Source organism: Gymnogyps californianus, chromosome 17 (assembly GCF_018139145.2).
Source record: "Gymnogyps californianus isolate 813 chromosome 17, ASM1813914v2, whole genome shotgun sequence".
In the NCBI taxonomy this organism is placed as follows: domain Eukaryota; kingdom Metazoa; phylum Chordata; class Aves; order Accipitriformes; family Cathartidae; genus Gymnogyps; species Gymnogyps californianus.
In genome coordinates this window covers 2,759,208-2,783,826 of record NC_059487.1, presented here as the reverse complement: position 1 = coordinate 2,783,826, position 24,619 = coordinate 2,759,208, and the positions used below count along the sequence as shown (strand labels likewise).

At 48.3% G+C, this 24,619-nt stretch overlaps 1 protein-coding gene across 3 annotated transcripts in view; it reads left to right on the top strand.

Moving 5' to 3' along the window:
• CBFA2T2 (CBFA2/RUNX1 partner transcriptional co-repressor 2) overlaps positions 1 to 24,619 on the top strand; it is a 64,703-nt gene that overhangs the window by 8,094 nt on the left and 31,990 nt on the right. For 2 of the 3 annotated variants that reach the window (XM_050907234.1, XM_050907236.1), the window contains exon 1: positions 5,039 to 5,126. The exons of the other annotated variant lie outside the window; for it this stretch is intronic. In XM_050907234.1, the coding sequence (XP_050763191.1) occupies positions 5,096 to 5,126 (31 nt within the window). In that variant the 5' untranslated portion in view covers positions 5,039 to 5,095. Of the gene's footprint in view, positions 1 to 5,038; positions 5,127 to 24,619 lie in introns of those variants that run through there. 3 annotated transcript variants of the gene reach the window in all.

Here is a 24,619-nt window from a genome sequence, read left to right as displayed (position 1 = left end):
AGGAGATCTGCTTAGGGGTAGAGAGAAAAGGCAGCAATCTGGAGGATGGTTTCCAGAAAAAAAAAACCCAAACAAACAGCAAATTTGTGGCAACCACGAAGCAAACTAGTTTAGCAGATCTGAGAGAGCATCCCAGGGACCTTCGTGGAGATGAAACCATTCAGGGCTGTGGGATGGAGAAGCACAGAGGCAGGAACAGATCCTTAACCTGGTCTCTGTTGTCATCCGTGCATCCATTTCTCCAGCCAAGCCACCTCTCAGCTATAAAGGTGTATGCAGAAAGGAGGGGTGAGAATTTAGATGCAGGCAGTGGCTTGTTCATGGAGCTTGTGAATCTGACCATGGGGTAACAGGGACCGCAAGTGGGCGTCATGCAAAATTGAAATTTTGGTGAGTCGTCTGCATCCGTTTACTACTGTTCATTTACTCCTCTGCTGCAAAAGCTCTGGCTCCACATTGCAGCTCTTAGTCCATGCGAGTCTCCACATTTCAAAATATACTGGTTGGTGCCTTTTTTTCCCCCGGGGGACGATTTTTTCTCTGAAAGTGTGGTCTGTCCTCTGTATCTAGGTATGCTGAGCACCTAGAAGTTAATTTGATGGAATCTTCTTAGGAAAAATCTTGGACAGCAGCAGATACCCCTCTTTTGGAAAGCCTGTGGATGAGGACCTTGCAAAGGGAGCAGCGGAGGCAACCTGCGCCCGCTTTGATTTTAGCATTGCCATCCCTGCTGCCCATATCTAACAGCCCCCGCTTGGCCTTGCACTGGTTTTGCACTGCGGTACTCCAGAAATGTTCACAGGCACTTGTCCGTCCTTTTTCTTCTTGAATATACTTGTCTCATTGAACAAACCTTATTTTGCACTGTGTAGTATTGATTTTAGCAAGAGGAAAAATAAAACCTCTTTGTGCACGTGAATGGGTAAACAACTTGATAGTTGTTGAAGTGTGCACACAAATTGTTGGGCAGGTAATATTTAGATGTTTCTTGATTTGCCTGCTACTGGTTTTATTTAAATGTTAAGTCTTCAGTCACTGCAGCTACCACTTTCATCAGGTTTTATTTTCCGTTTAAAAATTACAGCAGTTTCCCTTGAGCCCTGTACCTCTAATTAAGAAAGCGAAGTTTGATATAAAGTTAATGGAATGAAATTTGTTATATTTTTATGGTAAAGTGTGCTCACAAAAATAACATTTGTAGACTCAGTCACTACTCCTGAACATCGTTTACCACATGTCCTGTTTTCCTTGACCCTCTGTCAGTACTGATGACTTTTCTGATGGTCAGAGACCAGGGTCTGGTCCGTGCAGAAATTCTTGCCTTCGGTCTCACAGGTACTGTGCACAATAGTTCGGTTGGTGTACGATCTCTGCTTTCCCTTTTGCGTGTGTCGATAAGGATTGCCTCAGTTCCCACTAGCACTGTGCTTTTACTGTCCTGCCGGTGCTCTTGGTGGTGTAAGGTGGCCCAGGAAGCCCTGGAGAACCTGGCAGCACTGCACGGAGCTGGTCCTGCTTCAGGTGGACTCTGGGCAGACATGACCCAGCCACCATCCAGGCTCTGAAAGCCCCATTCTGTGAAAGCCCGATGTTATTTCAGGAGTATTTCCTCTGCTCAGTGACCTGTGAGTGAGCCCTGTTAGGAACAGTCGCCGGAGGGGCACTTCCCCGCGCTGTGCCGCTGGGCTGCAGCGGTACCAAGGTGCCTCCCCAAACGCACCAGCCACCCCGCTCTGCCCTGCAAGAAGCCTCCCTCGGCAGAATTTTACAGCAACTTGCTTTTTCCGCTCCTTTGTGCAGGATTTCTACAGCCGTTGCTGGTCCTCCCGGTCTGAAGGCCAGGGCGATGCTGGTTCTCCAGATAGCCCCAAAGAAAAGCAAAAAAAACCCGGATGGGACGAGAAGCGGTGGCATGCGTGGGCTTGTTCAGGTGACCATGTGCAGTAGCCTTCTCTCTGCTGACTCTGCTTCTCCAACATGGGGTGAGTCTGTAGATCAGCAGGAACAACCGAGGTGAGGATGAGCCAACGGACAGATCTGCCTGCGTACCTACAGCGCGCCAGGAATTTAAATCCATCACCGACGGTACTGTCCAAATGGCTGTGCTTCTCCGAGCAGTGGCTCTGTGAATGGAGATACACCTCGTCACACCTGTTTTATAACACAGAAGCAAAATATTCAGGGCATCCAAATAGTTTATACCCCGACAAACAAATTCTGGCAGTGGGAGCGTGAGTTTCCATCTCATTAAGCTGTTGGCAAAGCTCTGGTAATTCCAGTCACTGATACAGCGCAGGAATTATCCCTCGACGCGACTGGTTGTGTCAGGTCAGAGCATCACTGTTTTTTCTCAGCAGTTGCGTGTTTATACTTGCGGGTAAAAGAAAGTGTTGAAATGTCAATTCATTGGGTTCTTCTCTGGTGCTGGAGCAAGGTCTCATGAGGTCAAAAAAGAGTGTCTGAGGATTTCTGTACAATGAGCATAAAGTGGATTTCTACATCTAGGTTGTAATGAGGAATTGTTTTCAAACCTAATGTTTGTTTTTAATGCAAAATCTAGGACTGATTCTCAGTTTTGCAGAGGCTTGAAGGTTCAGCTTGGAGGTCACCAGCTCAACTGCAGCCCAGGTTGGCTTTGACGAAGTTCCTGCTGTCTCACAGCTGTTTGTTGGTCTGTATGAAATCAGCTGGTGGGTTTGGCCCACTTTCTTGGGGACAGGTCAGCTCTGCCACGGTTGGTCCCATTTTTGGCATGCAGGAGGTGTGCTGTGAGTTGGAGAGATGGAGTTGGATGAGCTGGAGATTGTGGTGTCTTCTGGCTCCTCCACCAGGCAGAGGATGAGGCATTTTGTTGAAGGGGTGGCACGCAGATGTCAATAGGCATGGGAAATTTCCCTCCAGTGCCGTTACAGATTTTACGGTGTCTTGCAAACAAGAAAGAGCAGTCTGCTCTCCCCGCCTCGTGTTACGTTACACAGCTTGAGTCAGGCGCATACAAAATTCATTTTAGAGGTCCGTCGTTCAGTCCCAGAGACTAAGGAATGTTTTAGTAGGGCTTTTATAAAATTTATATGCTTTATCAAAGGTCCTATTGTTTCCTCATTAAAGCAGGATTATCCCTCTGGGATTAGCTGTTCTGCATGGGTCAAGAGGACAGCCACGCTCCATTTTCATAGTAAACTTCTCGTGCCTGCAGAGATGTACTGTGAAACGGCCGAGGCAAGTGGGAGGCTAAGTACCCAGGAGACACAGGGATGCAGGAGCTTGGAAACAGGGCCCAAGAGGAGCTTTTACAAATGTTGGTTTGATTGGCCTTGGCCCTTGAACACATGGAAGAATTATAGTGGGCTGCACTTCCAGCACTTCTTATCATTCAAACATCCCATCTCCGAGACTCCTTCTGGCGTTAAACAGCCTCTGTCGTTGGTGCGAACCTCAGGGGGAGAATTTGCAGCTTTTCCATATGCTGAAACAAGCAGGCGGGAAGACCTTTTAATTTGTACAAGGATCTTCTATAGTCAATACAAGTTGACCCTGCAGGCTTTCTTGAACTAATTCCTGTCAGTTTGGCTTTGCAAGATCTAATTTTTGTCCTCAAATTATCTTTCTTCCAACAGTTTATTACATCTCATGGATTTGTTTTTTTCCCGTATGACTGTGATTCTGAATTAGGTTCGAGTCACCTGAAAATCATTACTAACTAACAGACAGCTTCTTTTACTGATGCTGTAGTGTCCAGACGTTTGGAGCCTATTGGGAAGTGGTTTTGTTTGGTTTTTTTTAAGTGCACTATCTGTCTCTACAGTTTGTAGTCACATAGTTGCATATTCTCGTGTTCCTAATATAAATATTGTCATCACTGAACAAGGACTTGCAGGAAAATAGTGAAAAGAAATGCTGAAGCAGCACTGCTAATCAGGTAGATGTATTACACTGCTATTTTCTTGTAAGAAGTCTCCAAGAAGAAGAATGAACTCTTGGACTAGAAGCCTGCTCAGACTGCAGTATTAACTTGAAGAGAGGTGTTATTTGAAATGGCTGCTGTAAAAATCCCTCAGGAAACGGTTTTAGTACTTCTCTCGCTCTGCTCATAATGACGTTCCCTAGAGGATATGTATTTGTCATCTAGTTTTCTAGATCTGCAGAGAAGTAAAATTCAAAGTACTCACGCTATAGCTTGGAGCATCAGGTCAAACATGAGCAGCTAACAGCACGCGTGGTCTGCCTTCCCCTACACTGAGCAGAGCATCCTGCGAGCCTGGCTGCCAGGAACACGTCGTGGTGGCTGGGCTCAGCTGCAGCGACGCTGGAGAAGCTGCGGCATGCCGTACTCGCGCCTGCCCTGGCCCGGCCTGAGTCCCACCAGCAGCCCCGGTTGGGTTGGTGCAACCCAAAGCTGTTGTGTGAGGGGTGCAACTGGTTGTAAGTGTACAATCGTTGGGGCATCTGATGGTGGTCTACAGCTCTGAGTAGGACCGGTGGTGTATGTGTCACTCATCCCTTCCACACCTTCAGGTTTCTTTTTGGTGGCCAGTCAGTGGAAAGCTGACCGTGGTCGTTATCTGTACGTAAATGAGTCGTGCTGAACTCAAAACCCAGCGTGCAGTGTTTCAGGTTACTTGAGCTCAAAGCGGGCAGGTTATTAACCACGAACGCAGCATTTATAATCCAAATAGCAAAGTAGGGCAGGAGGTGCTGTAACTCTGATCTCCCCCCAGCGCGGGGCAGGGCTGCGGCGAGCCAGGTGCCTGCCTTCCGCTGCAGCTGCTCCATCTGCAGAAGCAGGTGGGGACGGTCGGGACCGTCAGCAAAATACAGCTGGGAAAAGTTAAGAGCAGCCCCACAAAGTGCTAGTTCACCTGGGCAGAGCGCACCCTGAAGCAGAATTGCTGGCAATAAACACGGCTTCACATCAGCGACGGCTCTGGGTAGGATTAATGAAATGAAGAGGAAGTAAATGTATGCTCGAGCTGGTTTATTTATTTTTTCTTTTTCTCAGCAGCAAGACAGCCAAATCAAATCAGCTATTTCCAGAATGCTGCCTTTTAACCGCCTGTGCCATCAAATCCAACCCCACTTTGGAGAAGCTTTGCTGATGAATATCTTTTTTTCATCTCCTACTCCAGGTTTTTATTATTGTTTTTTAAATTAAGATGTTTCTTTCTTATTCTTTCCCCTGAGATTTTTTTTTTTTAAATGACTCATGGTGTAGAAAATCAAGATTTTGACGGCTGTTGAAGTTTCAGGTTTAGTAAATTTGAGTTTTGGATTGAAGGTAATTTTTGGCCTCTTCCTTTTTGCCCTATGGGCATGTTAATTAACTTCAACATACAGACATTTGATGACTTCTAGCTCTTGATAGTTGTATGAACGTGTATGTCCGGTGCATGGGGTGGAAGACCTCTTGACTTCTTTGATGTGATGCTCTCACCAAATGCGCCTTTCAGTCTGTTGAAAAATCTCTCTTTGAACTGTCTCAGGTGTTTTTCAGCATATTACTTACCAGGTTTGTGGGAGCAGGCAGAGGCAGGGGGTGCTGGGCGTGCACGAAGCAGAGCAGGGTGCTGAGCGCTCGCTCTGCTCGCTCCACTGCCACAGGGAGCTTGCCAGGAGGAGCACCGAGCACAAGCGGGTCCCCCTTTCTCCTGTGTAGAAATGATAAGGGATCTGATGGCTCCTGTCCCCTTGCATAGGGATGGTGTCACCTGGATGTAAAATGCTCGGATGCAGGGCAGGCAGCTCCTCGGTAATGGTGTGTTTCCTCCTAAGGACTTAGGATGAAAAAATAAGTTTTGGGAACTTTGCATGACTCTCTCCTCTCCATCTCTCTGACTCCGTGGGGAATTTTGTTGTTAGTGCTGCTGGGTTGATATGGAAAGAGCTCGAATGCCCAGGGAGTGAGTGGAGATGTGCACCTCTGGGTGAGGTGGGTCACCCTAAATCTGTGCTGGGGGCAGCTACAGCTGAAAGTGTTGGGTACAGACGTGGTGGTGTTGGAGGGAGCTGATGCCTCCAGCAATTATGGGCTTCCTCTTTAGCTGGGTTGGTCTTGACCTTCTGCATGTTAAATCCTGAAAGTTTTTAAGGGTGGGTGGGTTGTGTGCTTTGTCAGCCTGGTTTTCTGCAGCTGTTTCTGTAGAGAGAAGCAAGCTGTCTTTTTTTGAGACTTGATTATCTGTACCTGTTGTGTTTCGTTGAATGAGTTTGTTTCAGAAGACTCTTCTGATTGAATCATTCTTCTGCTGGAAAATGTCCATTTGTCAAGACAGAAACTTTCCCTGGGACCAATACATGCTCAGGAGATCAGAAACCACTGTAGGCGCTTTGTAATTGTATTTACTAAACTGTATGACATGGCCTAAATAAATATTTACTGATTTGAATATGATTCTTTGGCATCCTGGTAGAGTGCTGGCTGCTTGACCTTTGGCTGTCCTGATGTCTCCTTGTTTTGTGTAATTTTTGAAAGAGGGTTGGGTTTTTTGTTTGGTTTGGGTTTTTTTTTAATAACCATATGGAAGGGGAAGATTTTAACTCCAGGTTTCACAGGATGGGGCTCTTTCTGCCCAGGCCTCCTGCTTGCTGAAGGCAATAAATGGTGTCCTCAGCTCGAGGTTTAGCATTCAAAGTTTTACTCAGACAACGTGGCTTTTCTGCACGGGGAACTTGCTGCGAAATTCGGGTGTGAATTTGCAGCGTACCAGCTGCTGCACTAACGCCGTCTGCAGAGATGCGCAGGGTGCTGGAGCGCCTTTGTGCAAACCAGCCTTCTGCGCTTCCCTTTCAGGAAGGCTTCGAGGTGGCACTCCTGCCAGAGATCTGCTCTGCAGCTGGCACGGCCCTGCTTCGGGGTTAAAGCGAGCTGCCGCTACAGATGCTTTCGGGTTATGAGCTGTGGTTTCACCATCACTCAAACCTCTCTGGTCGCTGGTGGCTGCAGAGAAGAGGGGGCTTGATCTGGGGTTGAGCTCAGAGGGGGAGGATGGATCCTGGTGGATCCTGGCAGGTCCTGATGGATCCAGAAGCACCACCAGACACCACTATGGTCCCATGCGTGCGCTTGTTGGGAGGGAAGGGGCCACCCCGGTGTGACCGTGGGCCGAGCTTGGCTGCTGACCCTTGGAGGAACAGTGTAATGGGAATGACAACAGATTTGGACCAGAGGAGAAACATTCGTGTTAGCGCCTGAATATAGTTTTTCATTCTCTTAAAATTCTTCTGTTTCTTTGAAGTGTGAATCCCAGATGCTACAAAAGTATTTTTCCAGACATGGCTATGCTGTCTTGCTGTGTATTTTCCACCAAATTGCTGAATTACTGTTTTCCTTCTGGCCTTCAATTTTTTTCATAGCTTTATCTTTTTGTCTGGATGTTTTACATGGCTAAAACTCATTCCTGTCTAGCATACCAATCTGAGAACTCCCACGTGAGACAGCATCCCCACCGAGCTATCGCATAGGACAGGAATGCTGGCTTTTTTTCCTGGAACCTTGTAAACATGAACTTCCTGTTGACACGAGCTGTAAATCTGCAAATAAGCTCTGCTTCCGACAGAAGATGAAGGTAATAAAATTTCAGGTCCTCGTTCACTGCGCCTGGTCCTCCTTGAGCTGCATCCAAGCACCCCAGAGGCAGTGGAAGTGCAGAGGCACAGGAGGGAACCTGCTGATTGCTCTGCACCTCTGGAAATGAGTCTTTCTCTTTATTTTTTCCCCTTTTCTTTAGGCACCCAAATACGGATGCAATCCTAATAGATGCCAGTTGGAGAATCTCAAAACCCCAATGACTCTGAAATGATGCTTCATTGCTTGTTTTCTCCTTTCGTTTCTCCCCTGCCTTTCCCACCACAGAACTAATCTTCAGAGTTAACTCTATCCTACATCCAAAACAGGCAGTTTTGGATAACAAGCTGGCCAGATTCAGGCAGCTATTAGAAGACTTTGCATGTTACCACCCATGTCACTTAATCTTGCTGTTATTTCTGCCTCCAAGAGGAGATCTGGTGGGACACATAACCCACACTAGTTGTTGGTTTTCCCCTTCTACGCTTAACACTTCGCTCTTCTGCGTTTCATGCAGCAGCAGCTTGTGAGCCTCGTCCCACACGGGGCTGGGGGCCTGACCCAGGGGCTGGGGGCTGCCGGCAGCAGCCGGCTGCTCTCTCTGCCTTGTAACGCCGATGCAACATGAAGCTGCAGCTAGCAAGCCGTGTGCTTTACCTTCCTTCTCCTGATGCCAAGACAAGCGTGCCCATAGCTCTCTGGGAGAAGAGGCAGCAGCACACGGAGAATAGCTGCCTGGTTCCCTATGCTGGGTGGTTTTTGGAGGCTGATGCATGCTTTATTTCTGTGTAGGTAGCAGAGACAGGTAGCAGACACCTGGGCCAGTGGTTGAGCTTGGCAGAGACCGTGGGCTTATAATGGTTGGGCATGACCATGCTGATCTTCAGGATTGACTGTAAGGGATGCTCGGGCTTCTTTGTGCTGTCAGGGAAGGGGTGGAGGCAGGCGAGGGGCTGGGAGATGGTGGAAGCAGAGAGTGGAGAAGGGAAGCAGAAATAAGGCGAAAAAAGACATTAAAAGCACGGTAGTGGAAAGGGAAAAAGGATATAGAAAGGAAGGAGGAGTGGTTACAGGACATGGAAACAAGGAGCAACAGGCAGGATAAAAGGAAGATCTGGATGGAGGCTGAACTCTCTTAATAAGCATCCCATTAATTAATACTTTCTCATGCGGCAGCACCGAGGTGTGGATGAAATCCAGCCCTTCTCAGCCTGACCTCCACACTGTCCTCGCTCGCCGCCGTGCTGGTTTCTCCTTGGCTTCCCGCCCTAAGCGAAACCGCAACCTTTCCGACTTCTCCGGGCAGAATGAAAGGCACATGGCAGCGGTGTAAAAGGAGCCTCTCGCAGTCGTCTGCGCTTGGGTGGGCGTGCTGGTTCTTTCGTAAACTAATAGCTCCCAGCAGTGCTACTAAATCAGACTTGGTGGAGCCGGGAGCGGAGAGTTGGAATGCCGGGCCAGGCGCAAAGGGCTGCGCTGGGTTGTTTCTTTTTTTTTTTTTTTTTTTCTTTCCCCAAACCCACCATTTGTTGGGTCCAAAGGGCCAACTGACAGCAGGAGAGGGAGCTGGCAAGGATGGGCTTTGCAAAGAAAAATGTTTAAAAAATAAAAATAAAACCCAAAAATAACCCCCCTAAAAAGCCCATTTAAATCATAATTTTTTGTTGTTGTTTGGTGAGGCTGGACGGGAGGGAACCTTGTTCAGTGCTAAACCTGCAAAGCCAACAAATTGGAATGCTACTGGAAAGCCCTGCTTAAAATCCGATCGGGTGGTTTTGCTGGGTAAAATGAACAAAACAACTGAGGATTTTTTTTTTTTTTTTTTTTTTTTTACGTATCTTAAAGGGAGGCTGTGGTTTGGGTGAGAAATTTGGATATTTTTAATCAAGGTTACCAGGTTAGTGACAACTAATTAACGAGAAAAGAAACCTCCTTTGGTGGCTGTCCGATGCCAGGACGTGGCTAGGCAATGAGATGGGGAGGTACCACCTCCTCCAAAGGGCCAGGCAAGGACCAGAGCCCCAGCAGCACTCACAGATGCGGCAGTCCCAGGGACTGGAGGGGAGGGAAGCTCAGGATGAAGCGGGGAAAAAGGCTTCTGTTGAAAAAGCCCAAGATAAAGAAGGAAAAGCTGTTATCAGGGGAAAAGCCACAGCCTGCAGAAGGGAAGTCACCGGTGGAGGGAGGTGCAGGAAGCGAGCTGGGATGTAGTGACCCTGCTGTAGGGAAGGGGCTTGGGATCCATCGCATGCATTTTATTGCTCATATTTTTGATTGTAAATGCTGTCCTTTCTGGGACAAGACCAAAACCACAAGTTCCACTGACAAGTCCTGCTTTGATAAGCTTTAACGTGTGCTTTCTTAATTGTTAAATATCTTCCACAGGGGAGGTGGTGGGGAGTACTGGGAGCCCAGAGTAGGGTGTCTGATCCGGGACACAGCTCTCAAAGCACATCATCTCGCCTGCAAAAGGGAGGATTTCTGATTCCAAAGCTTGTCTGCACCATAAACACATGCTAAAGCGGATGGCCCTGTAAGGACTCGGGCAAAAATGTCAGATCTAGGCAGGTAACTGGGTTTTCTAAAGCAGCAGGGAGGTGCCCGAGTCAGCTGCAGCAGCGAGCTCCATCAGCACAGCTTCCAAAGCCAGAAGTGCTCCTCATCCCCCACCTGGCATGCTGGGCAATTAAAGGCAGGCGTCACCAAAATTACAATTGGAGGGGAGTGGATGTATGTATTTTAACAAATCTCTGTAATCGAACGGCGCTGCTATTGATCTGGAAAATATTGTCAAGCTGCAGAGCTGTTGGACTAGACTTAATCCTCTGCAGGCTGGGTTTTACTCTCTCCAAATAGGATTACTCATTTTTTCCGTATTTCTGTGTTTGGTTTAAATACCCATGACAGCTACAGAGACTTGGATTTCTAATCAGAGCAAGGGTGTTCGATTTAGGAATTGGTGTGTTGTTTTGGGGGGGATTTTTTGGATAGGACATCAGTTCCTGGGTGTTTTTTCTTTACATATGCAGTCACATAGCAGGAATAAGGCAGCTTTTGCTCAGGTGTCATCCCCCCCACCCCAGCCCTAAATCAGTGGCCAGAAATAAAGTTTCAGTAACTTGTTTAGGTTGTGCTTAATTCCTTGTTGCACCTTTGCTCCCACTGTTTTTTTGCATTCTCTGATCATAGTCGTTCTGGGTGTAAATTCTGCCAGCTCAGTTAAGGCCAACTTTTAATAGGTTTTTTCCCCTCTCTGGGCAGTATTGAAATGGCACAAAAGCCAAACACTACTCGCGTTCACTCCTGAAGGAGGCAATATGATTAGATTTACTTGACAAATTAAGCTTGTTAACATAATCTGCCATGTGCTAATTTAAATAATGGGTGTATTGAAAAGAGGATGTTTGTTAAATGTGATAAATTTGCTAGGAATGGAGAGGTCTAATCTCCATTTGGGGGGGGATGCATGCCTCTGCTGCGCTTGAACTCAAGTCGGCGAGCCTCCCCTGCAACCCCACCAGCATCGCTTCAAAGGGAGCAGTCCCTTCTTGGCTCTGCTGACTTGTAAGTAAGGCATAAAGAAGGCAATAAAATGTTTGACTTTCCTGCCAGACCTGAGCCTGGAGGAGGAGGAGGATCCCAATTGGTTTCCATCAGATTCCAGTTAGCATGAATTTACGGTTTCCACTTAGCCTGATAAATGGCTTTGGCTGCCTTGGTGCATTTGGATTTATTTTTCTGTGCGATGGAAAGTGGTCAGCTTAAAAAGGCAAAGGCTTTCCAGGGTTGCCGTGAATACAAGTGAAGCTTCTTTCCGAGGTAAGAACACAGCAGGCAAAAAAATAAGGCCGTGGCATGTCATGAAATAACGGGTGGAATAGAAGAGAATTCACAAGTAGTTCGGGTCTCTTGTGCTTGCTGTGGCAATGGGCTGTGATAGGCATAAAAATTCCACTGGAAACTGGAAAAATTCTTCAGATTTCCTCGCTTTCCTCAGAAACCACACTTAGCAGCAGGTATCAATAGCTCCCAGTGTTCAAACTTTGTTTGCATCGTTCTTTCCATGGAACATTCCCAGGAGAAGAAAGCAGAAGCAGATTAACGCAGCAAGCCGGGGAAAGCAGTTTCCCCCATGCTGCCTGCAGTCCTCCTTCCTTCCACTGTAGTGGTGATGTCTGGGTTACAAAATCTATTTTAATGCATATTTGGGGAGCAGGCTAGCCTCTTGGTTACGTAGAGGTGCTGCTCGAGGTCGGCAGATGACATATCTCGGTGTCTTCTATTAGTGCGTTGCCTCTGCTTCCCCCTCCTCCGTTTGCAAAGGCGGCGGCTGAGCAGGGCATGGCGTGCCGTATGCTTTCTCCTGGCTCGCTTTGCAGTAACGGGAGCTGCCGCATCGGCGCTGCTGGAGAGACGGGCTGGCGGCAGCATGCTTGCCTGCGGCTCCACAGACTTGCCTCTGCCAGTGGTGAGCTTAGGAGTGGGTCGCAGTTTGGGTGAGCTTAGGGATGGATCATGGTTTGAGCGAGCTTAGGCATGTGGGTCATGTTTAACATACAATCCACGAGCCTTTCAAAGGAGGCTTTGCAGTGGCTACTACTCAGGGCGCCCAGGCGTCCCCACCTTTAGTTTTTATGCCTTGAGAGCCCAAAACCATATGTGCATCTTCCTTACTCCGAGGCCGAGCCATGAGGTCTGGCGTATTCCTGCCCCTCTAGCCAGAAGTGGGGATGTCTTTCCTGAGGATGTTGGGTTTTTGGTAGAAGTTGGCCTGTGGACACCATGGCAAAGAGTGCGTACATTTTCATAAAGGTTTATAAAGTCAAATCATTGTAACTATACTTAAAATACTTGGAGTGGCCTGAGTTTTTGATGTTTCAAACTACTTTAGGTTGTAAAAATAGGGAAAAGATTTATTAGGCCATGGGTTGACAAATGGTAGTTACTACCCAGTTGTCATAGTTGGGGACAGCTTTTGTTTATGTAAAGTGAAACATTTACAAGTTGTTGAGGTCCTTAAGTTAAAATATGATTAAAAAAGTAAGTGAGGGAACATTTAGTGCTAGTTACCTATTTCAAATAAACCCCCAAGCCCCAGGCCATCCCATGTACCTTGTAAGAGGGCTTTCTCTGATGACTTTGACCCAGAGACCTGGCAGCTCCCAGGCTGCATCTCTTGAGCATCTTCTGTTCGTCATACAGCATCCCCCTCCTCTCTCATGCTCAGATCGAGGTCAGCTTTTAAATTCACTGGCTGGTTTCAGGCTGGTTTGGTGATGTCGGGACAGGGCTGGATAGGGAACAGTGGTGTCTGATGCTAAATGCTTCATGCCTTAAGCATAGGGCTGCATCCATCTGCCTGGTACCATCTCCACTGGGGGCAAAGCTGCAACATGAGCTCGCTCCTTATAAGACATCAGAGAATCCACATGAGAGCCACCACTGTCGGCATGACCCTGGCCGGGGAGGGCTTCTGTTGGGGACCTCACAGCGCGAGGCGCTGGGGAGCAAATAATGAGACGCAAGTCCATAGGAAAATAACTTTATTAATTCTGGTGCTCGTGGAGCTGCTTGTTTTTTGTCTCCCTTCATTGTCTGTATAATTTAGAGATTATTTTTCCATCTCAGCTTATGAAATATTGAGAGCTTCAGTATTTTGCGCAACCTTCACCAGAAGCGTCAGAAGCCCCAGTGAGCTAAACTTTCTGAAATTAAATATTTTATTGACGTGCCTTGCCAGCAGCCCTACCAGCGGGGACTGGGGCGCAGAAAGAAGTGGGTGCCAGGAGGCGCTGGTGGATCTGCCTGCAGTGTCTGCCCGTTCCAACCCGCTTTGCTGCCCAAGCATCGCTTCGCAGGGTGCTCCAGGTATCCGTGCGCTGACGTTTGATTGTGATTCACTTTTTTTTTTAACTGAAGCATGTGAAATTGCTACTCTTTTAGTTGAGGTTTGGAGGTGAGAGGATAGCTGTAAATCTGTGCCCCCTCTGCCTGCAGCCGGGCTGCCCTTCTCGGGGTGATGTGCTCACCCAGCCGAGGCTGCAGCAGCTTCGTGTGCTCCTACAACAGCTGAAGGTCTCCTGCCCAAATGCCTCCCCCCAGTTACCATCCAGCATCCTGCCTGTGCTGGGGGGCCTGTCCTCCGCGGGAGGAGATCATGGCCCATGTCTTCATGAATGCATGCTGTGCCTGCTTGCAGAGTGCTTTTTAATACTTTTTAAAGCACTTTTTTTCCTCCCTTTACAGCCTTTTCCCCTCCCAAAGGGAAGTAGAGGTACCTTAAACTAATTAGGAGTAAGAGGCAGAGAAGCCGGGGGTGAAGGGTTAGGTGGGATGCCGTGGGGCAGTACTTTTAGGAGGTTTATGGACATGGCTTGGCAGTTAGCAGTAGCCTACCGAAGCACTGGAAATTTCATGAAAAGAAGCATTTTGCTGTCTGTGAGCGAGTAAATATCCCGCCACGCTTATACCAACTGCGGAGAATGCAGCTCGTGATTTCTGGACTTTTAAAAAACCAGCATCCCTTGGCTTGGGCAATGGCAGGCTTTTAGTTTGCTGTCCCGGCAAGGTATGTAGGTCTCTGGTTCTCAAAAAAGTAGCTGGAGGGAGAGTTAGTGTTGCCTGCAAAGGTTTGGAAAGGGTTATATTGAGACCTGAAGCCTCTCGGTTCAGAGGAGGATGGACTGGAGTGGTGGAACCCTCCTGAGACCTTAAAATGTGCCTGTGCATGGTCTGCAAGCAAAATGCAAACACTGCTTCTCCTCCTCGGGTGGTTTTATGGGAGCTGGGAGGAGGATGGCATGGAGGAGGATGGTTTGGGCAGTAACTGGAGGGGTGGTTGCCTCTTCTCTGGGGCAGTACCGCAGGCAGCCAGGGACACCCATCTGCCTGGTGAGGAATGCTGTGTGTAAATCCGTGTTTCCCCAGCGCCCGGCTTGCAGTGAATGGTGCTGGGCTGATGGGATTAGTCAGGGGCCTCCAGTTAATATCTGTTGTTCACACCGCATGTCGGGGAGCGGCTATTCAGAATTACCAGGAGGTTTGTAGGTGACAGAGCTGCCACATCTGCGTATTAAGGGGGGGAAAAACGGTCAAATGTAGTTGTGTCCAGTGGGTTTGTGTTACGAGCCTCCCTTGCTGCTGTGAGATCCCTGGTGGAGTTTACTTCCCGTATAAAACATTTCGGATTTACATTTTCCTTTAACACTTCCTCTTCGATCCGAGTAATATGTTACACATTTAATTGCTCTTCCTTTGAATTTTCCAGTCCTCGTTTGGTACCCTTGCAACATCAGTATCTTGTTATCTTGTTGTTGCTTCTAATTGCTAACACATGCCAGCTTTCCAGCGCTGCAAACTCTGGCGCTGGGGCTTGGAGGGGAGTTTACAGGGAAGATTTACATGCATGGGGAAACCTTCAGAAAATTAATTTGCTAGTTTACCCAACAGCTTATCCAGATTTCAAAATTGAGGGCTAAGACGAAGGCTGATTTACACCCTGCGCTGCGTAAGGCAGAGCTGATTTTGGGAGGGTCGCTCCGGTGGAAACAACCCGCAGCGCCTATGTCGGCAAAGCCCTCCTTTCCTCTCACCGCCCTGCCGCCGTCTCGCTGTTATTGCCGGCCATAAACAAATTACGTGTATTTAACAAGTTAATGTCAGCCCGGCTGCGAGGCGCTGGTAGGTGTGTGCTTGGTGACATCAGCTGGCAAGCAGCCTGGCAGCAGCGCGGCGCAGGCAGGGAGCAGGCAGGGAGCCGAGGGTGTGTGCCTCTAAGCTGGGTATTCTGGCAAGGTGGAGAGCTGGTCTGTTTGGCAGGACCTTCCCATCTGGGATCCATCTGTGTTTCCCTGGAATCGGACAGGCGGCTCCAGGCAGTGAGAAATCGCAGATGTGCGGGACCTGACACATGTCCAGCTAATGAAAGGAGAAGGCAGGCTGGGCTCCGGCTGTGCTCGAAGATCACGAGCGGAGGAGGAGGAAGAGCGCTTTTATTTATATTTCAAAGAAACTAGGTGTATTCAACAGCAGCTGGATCCTTGCAACCTTGCTGTTTAGGGTAAGCAATAGATGGGTCTATTTTTAAATGGGACTGGGTAGGGCGCAGCATATCTAGGGGCAGTGGGGGATGCTCGGGGGGGGGTGCTTCGCCGCCGTGCCGCCAAGTAGGTTTGAAGAGCGACGTGGGTTTCGCTGGCTGTCTGGGGAGAGCCTCAACCGTGGGCACAGGTAGAGGGAGAGGGTGGGAGCGGGAGCGGCGCCGTCCGCAGCGCTTCGCCACCCAGCCTGCCTCCGGTTGACTGCAGTGGCTCTGCTGGGGGAAAACTTCCATAGAGGAGCCGGCTGCATGCGTGGATTCTGCAGCTGAAAAAATACTAAACTCTCTCTGAGGAGAGCTGTGTTCGAGCTCTCTCTATGTTGCTATGGAATGGTTTATTATTTTTTTTTTTCTTATTTTTATTCCCCCCCCCCACCTCCCGTGAGCAGAAGGCTGGGATTCAGCATTTTCTGGGGAAATGGAAAAGCAGGAAGGTTTTTGTGTATTTTAACAGAATGTGTTTTTCCGCTGTGCCTAGCCTTACTCTCCTTTCTGCATGCTGATATTGAAGCTGGGGGGGTAAATCTGCAGAGGTGGATTTCTTCCATCAGCTCCCAAATTTCCTTAATTTTCTCTGTATTTTCAGTGCTTCTCTGCATTGTGGCAGAGGCTGCTCCCTTTTTGTCTTTGCGCTCCTCGAGCAGCAACTGATGCTACCAGCATCTACATCTCTCGGATCAATTTTATGAGACTGGAACAGACCTCCCTGCCCTATATATTTTTGCTGTCGGGCTGCAGACTGCTGTATTTTCTCTTATTCCATTGTAATCTCCCAATCCTGCATATGTAATTTAAACCTGCGCTTCCCTCCCCCCCGCTCCGTTTTTTGGGAAGGTTCAGCAGTTGAAATTGCTCCTCCAACCCTCCGTAGTAGCTTGTTGTAAAGATCCCTCTGTTGCACGTTTGCTGAGCCGCTGCCCCGGGGGTGCGCTCTGCAAAATATTACCGGCTTTTTTCTCCCCCCCGCAGCACTCGGCTCCTGCGTGATGGTACTCGCAGTCCATTTTGTGTGCCGGCAAAATCCTGCCCAGCCGCGGGAGATGCACCAAAATCAGCACTCAAAGTTTGGGGAGCTAAAAATGTGGCTGAGGGTCGCCTGCTATCAAGCTGGAAAAAGAGAGAGGAATATTTGCTAGGCTGTCTGGTGCAGGATGATTCCCTTTGGGGCACTTTGCTGTTGCTTTGTCCGGGTTAGTTTTAAGCATGCCAAATGACAGGGTTTCCCTGGGGAGAGTGTGGTGCAGCCTGGCCGGGCTCCCTGGCAGGGTGCTGTGCTGCTGCATGGGCTGCAGCTCCGCGCTCGTCCGGTTCGGCCACTGCGTGTGCCACCTTAAGGTTTTTCTTCTCTTGCAGCATGGAAGCATTTGGGTATAGGCTTTTTAAAAAACATATATTGTCAGTCTGCTTCTACAGACACGCCAAACACCTCCTATGTATCCCTCGCTGTCCCCAGAGAGGAGGCAGAGGAGTGCGGGCTGCCTCATGCTCTGCGACTTCAACATCTCAGCACAAAGGAGGAATGAAAACCAAAAAATCTCCAGCAAAGCCATACAGAGTGTGGTGATATCTAAAAGCAAAGAGCTGCGCTCCTCTGCTACAGCTCTCCCGAAGGCTTCCCAAATTTGTGAACGCAGCGCAGAGTGTTGGAGCATCTGCTCCTGCGGTCTCTTTGCAGGACGGGCTCTGATTAAGCAAACGGAAGTTTTGCCGGCATCAGCGCGGCATGATTTGGCCATTAAACAACTAATTTGCCGGTGTCTTGCTCAAGCCCTGCGGGAAACTTTTTTTTCTTCTCAGGTTCCTCTATTTTTGGAAAGTATTTGGGGTGCCTGACGAGCTGAGTGCTTAGGTGAGAGAAGTGGTTGTATTTTGGGGAAGAGGGTGGCCTGAAACTTGGTGGCCAGTCATAATAATTCTATAGAAATGGGGTAGCACATCCAAGTGAAGACTTTTTTGCTTCAGAATTGTCTGCTGGATGACGTGATTTTCATTACTAATGTGGAGAAGATGTGTAGTCTGATTTTTTGGGACTACCTAGGCTTCACCTAAATGACTGTGGGTCCTCCCCAGCCAGGTACCCCTACCCCAGCACATCCACCGGTTAGAGAAACCTGCAAATAATGCAAAACTAAGAGACCCCAGTGTAAAAAAACAAGGCAAAAGGGGTAAAGCAAAGGCAGTTTGAGGAAATACTGCCAACAGGAAAGCGCAGTAAGCCAAGTGAAGGATTTGAAGGGTCTGAGGAAGGAGCAGAATTGCTAAAGGCAAGGAGAATAAATCGTTAATCTGAGAAGTCTATTACACAGGGAATGCCCCAAGGAAAAGAGCAGAAACTCCATTTAATAGTGAAAAGGCCAAAACAGTGCTGCCAAGTCGGGTTCTGCTCTGCCCGGGGACTGGAGCCACGGCCCCTGCTTACTTCCAAGATGCTGCTATTTTTGCAAGTTGCATCTGCTGGTTTTTGCAGAGGCTTGTTTAAACCCGCTGAAGCCAAAAGCGAAGGGAGCTTTTCTCACGTGAACTGTGGGTCAGGCTCTTGGTTTTTTTTTTTCTTCTGTTTTATTCCTCTTAGTCTTACAGGACCACTGCCCCAAGAGAGTGGGGTTTCACTTCTTAATGCTGCCTTGTCTGTTGATTCGAGTGGGAGTCCCAAATTATTTTACTGCTGCTTTACAGGGGTTTGTCAGGCGTTGCTCACGGTGGATTTTGGCTTGTAGAGGTTATCGTTGGGGGACAGTAGGCAAGAGGGAAAGAGCGTGGTTTTACTTCAGGAGCTGAGTTTTCAAGGCAACCAGCTCTTCGGTCCCCAAATTGACCGATAAACGCAGTAACCATCAGCAGTGCAGGAGGCAGCGCTCTCCCACGGTTATGTGCTGGGATGGGTGAGCCAGGTGGCCTCTTGTTTTTTCCAGCTCTGTTTTTTTAGGGTTTGGACAAAAAACAAGATTTGTTTGACGTGCATGTGCAATGTTTATAGTATATCTGGATAGCTGAATAAAGTCTTTTGAGGACTTGGGCATATGTAGCAGATTTAAGGCAACGCTGGCTAGTTCTTAAATCTGAACAGGAGATGGTCGTAATCTGTTGCCTATTGGGTTTTTTCCCACTATAAGGGCTGGCTTATCTATACTTGTTCTGGGCTAGATTGTAAGCTTGCCTTTATCCTAGCATCTAGTGACAATTTACATATCCGATTGCTTGTTAGAAGCTAGGTATGAAATGTGTTTCGACAGACACTCCAGAGCGGTCCCTGGGGGCAGCCTCACTGCAGGTCTCTGGGAGCTTGTTCAACTTTTGTTTTTATGATGGAGACTGTCTTAATTCATGCAGCGTTCAGGGAAAGGCTGGAAAAACCTTTGTTTAGAGCAAGAGCAGAAGCCAGGAAGAACTGGCGAGCGATGATCCCGCAGTTGAAGCGGAGCACCTAGAGGCTTGGGTTCAGTTCCTGGGTCTGCAAGCAATTTTCTGAGGCTAGACCTTGACCTTAGTGCCGCTTTGTGTGTCAGCGGCTTACGTCCAAAAGGACAATAGTGATTTCAGAGGTTTCAAAGCATTTTAAAGTTTAACTATCATGCCTTTTATTGGGCTGGGCAGCGGCATTTTTATAAGCCAAGCTTAAGGTTTTAGAATAATGTGTATTGAATTTCCTCGGCACGCTCCCGGCTGCAGGACTCCTGTCTTTCGTGTCCGCGGCAGGACTTGTGCTATTGAAGGAGGACAGTCGCAGGTGGCCAGAAGACCATTTAGAAGAATCAGGACTGTTGCAGATCTGCTGCTCGATTACTCTCCGGTCCTAGTCCTATGGAAACTAGAAAGCCAAGAGTCAGTTTTCCTTCCGGCAACAGGACGGCACAACCTGACGGTGGGATGCTGCGTAGCCATCCCTTTCAAAGGCATCTCTTTCACCAAAAAAGCCAAGAAAGCCGCAAAACTATTGATAGCTGTTATTGAGCTCACCCCAAACAAGGGAGGAGGAGGAGGAGCACGCTGCAGCCCTGAAACAGCTCAAACCTGTTGCTCCGCGGCAAGCTGTGAATGTTTAAAGACCCGATATTACTTAGGATGCTGGCGGAGCGTCGGGGGGAGCGGGTTATTGTGCGGGGAACAGATGTGCCGTGCGCTGTTGCCGCGTGCCGGCTCTGTGCCGCTGCTCCCGGCACCAGGTGCAGCCATTGTTCCGGCTGGTCCCTATTCATCCGCCCTCGGCTGCCGCTCCGTGCCCGCTCCCTCATTGTTTCTCCAGGAAATTAGCATTAAAAACCCATCCGAAACCCCCACGTCCCTCAACTGCAGGTGACTGTTATTGGCCCCAGCTGCCACCCTTGTGCTTGATTACTTCCATATGGGGTTGTGGCAAGAAGTAGGATCCACTTATTGATTTTTTTTTTTAATATTTTTTTTCCCCCCTTTTTTATTCCCCCCACCCCACCCAGCCACTTCAGCACTCGCAAGGAACAAACCCCTGAAATCTATTAAGCCCCCGATAGGCTCCAGTTGCTATTACAACTGGGATGAACATTTTACAAGCAAAGCTAATTACACCCTCTCCCTGCTTTCTTCCTTTCTTCAGCCCCCACCCCATAAATGTAAAATAACCAGAGGGCAATTGGTAGTAAATTAAATCTTTGCAGTGTCCTGAGAGGAGGTTTTCTTGCTAGCAGGAAGAAGTCTGCTGGGCTTTAGATGTTTGGTTATTTGGGGGCTTTTTTAACTAGAAAATGGGAAGCTGGTCTCTGGCATATTGCTGTGGCACACCTATTAAAGGGACACACAGATCCCAACCTGGGTCTGGATAGAAAAGGAAAAAATAATTGAACAAGTGGGTTGGTAATTTGTGAGCATAGTCAGCTGTTGAGAGGAGCCAAAGAGAAACTACACGCCAACTGAGGTTACAAAATTCTAGGAACGACGTGATTTTTCTCCTGGTACGATTCATCTGCAGGGCAGCAGGTTGCATGAAACCCCAAACCCCCCCGAAATCTCTTCTGGGTTTCCCGCTGGCAGAGTGGCATGGAGCAGCCTAGGTTTGCCTCGAGGTGAGATGTGCTGCAGTTAGTAACAGGAGAGAGAGAGGGGGCATCTCTTGCTGCCCTACCTAGGGCTTGAAAATGAACCTGTTCTGCAGAGGCACGGAGCATCTCCAGCGAGGAGAACGGGTGGGTCGTGTCCTGTGACGAGGGGACCAGCCCACGCAGCCCTGACCTACTTTGTGCCAGGCAGGAATGGAGGAGAGTGGCAGCTCGTCTCCGCATTGGAGGCATCAGGCATAGCTTTCCTCTGTGCTTCTGTCCGAACAGCTTGGGTGACAAAGCCCTGTCCGAGTCTGGAGCTCTGTCAGTCAGAGTATGTACCTCTATGGAGAAACGCTGGGTTTCCCTTATGGCACACTGGGCCTCCCAAAAGGAGTTTGGTTACGCTGCGGCGTGGCAGCTGACGAGGTTTGTGCTGGTGGCTCCTGACAGAGCAGCTTGCTGGGGGATGATGGTCCTCAACGCACCACGGCCGAGGTGTTGCATGCTGCTGCCTGGGCCTGAGCAGGCTGCTTGAAGACAAAAGCCCATCAAAGCCCGGTAAGCCTCAGCCGTTACGGCTTGTGAGGCTATTTCATAGATAATCAGTAGGTTTTGTGTCTTTGCATTCTTGGTGGTGTCCCAGCAGCCACTTCCATGGGATCTGTCTTGTTCCCTGCCAGTGATGCACTGGGCAGCCCCGGGCAGCTCGTGCTGAGACCTGGCAGGGTGCTCCGGTGTGACAGTGGTGCTGCAGTCTCCTGTTGCAGTACAGATGAACGTATGCAAACCTCTAGCTAGAAGAGATTCTAGATGTGCTCCTCTCTCCTCAGAGCAAGACATGGAAGACATGTTCAAAACGGAGAATGACTTTTTATTCAGATAACACAGCCCCTTTGGGCAAAGAGTCCTTCTTGCTAGCCTGGAAGCAGATGCTGCAGTGAGTCTTTGCTCAGATACAGAAGTCTTTGGGAACGGCTGGGGCTTGGATGGTTGACCTCAAGATTACAAATGCAAACTTACAGACGGGGAATGGACTTGTCCTGAGACTTTGTGTCTCAGCGTTGGTTCTTTGGCATTTGTCAGGTTGACCTCTACCTTGAGGTCATCCTGCCTTGACAGGTGGGACCCACCGATGTAGTTTGTGAGAAGGATTGAAAATAAAAATTCTGGTTGGTATCTGAGAAGATGGGTTTAGGTGAAGGACTCAGGTTATTTACTGCACGTACCTCTTTCCTGATACAGACCTGTCCTGGCTTGGCTGCCCGGCGTGGACCACCCAGATCTTCCTGGGAAGCAGCCGTGCAGGTGCAGCGGTGTAGGTTGTGCACATCTGGTAGTGACTTCTAAAACAAAAAAATCAGCCGCTTAGAGGGGCTGTGCAGCGTGGGGAGAGCCACCAGCCAAATCAGGTCAGAAGGATGGATGAAGCTAGCAAGACAACCTAATAGAGTATCTTGAGCGATTTTCCTCATACTTGTTTTAAACGTTTCAAAGTCAAATCTCAAACTTAGGGGGTTTCTTCTCCCTAATTAAATTAACAGGCCATATGGTGTTTACTGTGAGCGCCTGCAATATGGAAGGAGCTACCTCCTGGATCACTTTCTTTTTTCAAAAGAAGCTGCTTTACCTGATGTCACTGTTCTGAAATGTTCTTTTCAGCAGCGGGCGCGAGGGGTTATTTCAGCCACCTCGCTGCTGTTGGTGTCACCTTCTGATCCTGGGGATGAGCTATATCATAACCTTTTCTGTTTCTGCAGCCTTCTTTGTCTTCTCCCGGCTTTTGTAATGCCGTTTTGCTGCTTAGTGGGAGTGTGTACAGGTCAGGGGTTTTTCATGCTTTTTCACATGCAGGTAATGATTCTTGTTCTTGGAGCTGAGGAGCATAGAAAACAACTCAGGGCGGTGGGTTTTTTGGGGGTGGTGGTGTTATTTTTAACAACTACTACTTACTTTTTTGTTGGCGGTAACATTACCATCTCAGGAATGTGTGAAACTGAAAGTTTTGTACAGTTTTGTTCTTTATTAATGGGCTGTTTTAAAAAAAAAGAAGTTACTTTGCATGTGCTGCTTTTATCTTTAAATGAAATCTGGAGGAGGAAATGAAGACCTTGAGGAAGAAAACCATTGGTTTATTATCAGACCCTTGCATTTAGATGAACAGGAAGGTAGGGTAAGAATTTCTAAACCTGTAGGAGAAATGAAGGAATGAGAAGTCCTGGATTTTGCTGTCTGTTTTCAGCTACTCTAACTCATTTAGTAGGGTTTTTTGGTAAGCATATTTCTTGTGTGTGAGTGGACTTTGCTGTGAGCTCATCCTGCATCTCTCCAGTGGTGTACGTTAACCTTTCTCTGCAATCTTAACTTGTTGATGCATCTTTTCTGTAGGGGCTTAGTGTTAAAAAGGGTAGCTGGATGACCCTTCATCTTCAGCCGGGCTCAGCTTGTTCTGGGGTATCTGAGCTCCCAGAAACAGATACATTTGCGTCCGCTGAAAACACCCTGCCACATTAGCATATTCCCTGTAACGTATGCTCAAAGGGTGTTTCTTTGCAGAGAAGCCTCTCTAAAGATAGCATCGTGAAGTTCTGTGTTGTCAACCAGGGACACTTGATCTAAAAAACAACATTTGATACACAGACAAGGTTTGCAAGTGCCATCTGGATTCTGGGAGATGAGCTAGGTTGTCTCTGTTTTGCATACACTCACCAAGGAAAAAAAAAGTGTGTGCAGGCAGATTAATTCTTCAGGATCACCTGAGCAGAACCATTTAGTCCACACGAATGTCCTTGGTGACATGGGACACCAGTGTAATGCCATACCACTGGGCAGCATGTGCCGGTACGCCTTCTTAGGGTGCTGGAAATAATTCTGTAGTTTAGTGGTATATTTATTGAAACCCAGGTGGAATCAATTTAAATTCTCTGGGGCCAGTAATATTTTAATCTCCTATCATCAGGCATACTGCAAGGCAGAACCTGCAAATGATGCAAAGCCCCGCAGAAATGGGCATATTTTTAGGGAGGTGGGGATGCAGGGTACGCAGATGTCTTTGTCTGGCTTCGGTTCTGTGTGGTGGAGAGACTGTCTTCAAAATCACACCAGCGCTAAGAGCAGAAACCTGAAGACCATAACATCTAACATAGCCCTGGATTGACTAGCAAAGTCAGTGTCCACATCTTCCCAGGGATATGTAGGTTATAAAACGTATTTTACTTCAGGGCCTGTTTCTTGACTTTCTATTTATCCTCTCGTATGCAAATCTAATTTGCCTAATGGGCTGGTGAGTGTAATTGAAAGGCAGCCTGCACTTGCACGATAGTGAAAAGTCTCACCTGTGCCCAAGCACAGATGGGTCTCTGCCTCACTGCAGCATCATTAGAGGAAATTTGTAGGCGCTGTGTCACAGGCTTTGCTGTGACCGGGGGAGGAAAATAGCAGTTTAAAACAAACTTGGGGTTTTGCTGGGGTTTTTTTGTTTGCGGGGTGGGCTCTCCGTTTCCTGGTCTTGCAATTTTGGTGGTTGTGCTTCTCGGTTAACGTAGTCTTTGTCTTTCCTTTGTGCTCCAGTTGATGGTGAGCAGGCTAATGCAGGTTACTAGTAACTAGTTTAGGACAACCCTAAGAATGACGAGTTGGAAAGTCTTTTCTGTGCTGTGTTGCAGCATGATGCTTTGAAAGCGAGTGCATCAGCAGCTGAGCCAACACCTTCACTGTGCATCACTGAATCTCCAGAGGTTATCCATGGAAAATCTCCACCTCTGCTGCCTATGAGAGAGAGGGGAAGGAGGCACAGCAGAGACAGTAACTGCTGTGCATCTATCTCTGCTGGGGTCGTTCCCTGAAGAGACCAAGAAGTAGCGAGCTTTAATGGCTCTCCTGTCCACCCCCATCTCTCCATACCTGGGCTCTGCAGGAGATGCTGGCTCGTGGTGCTCCAGCACCGCACCA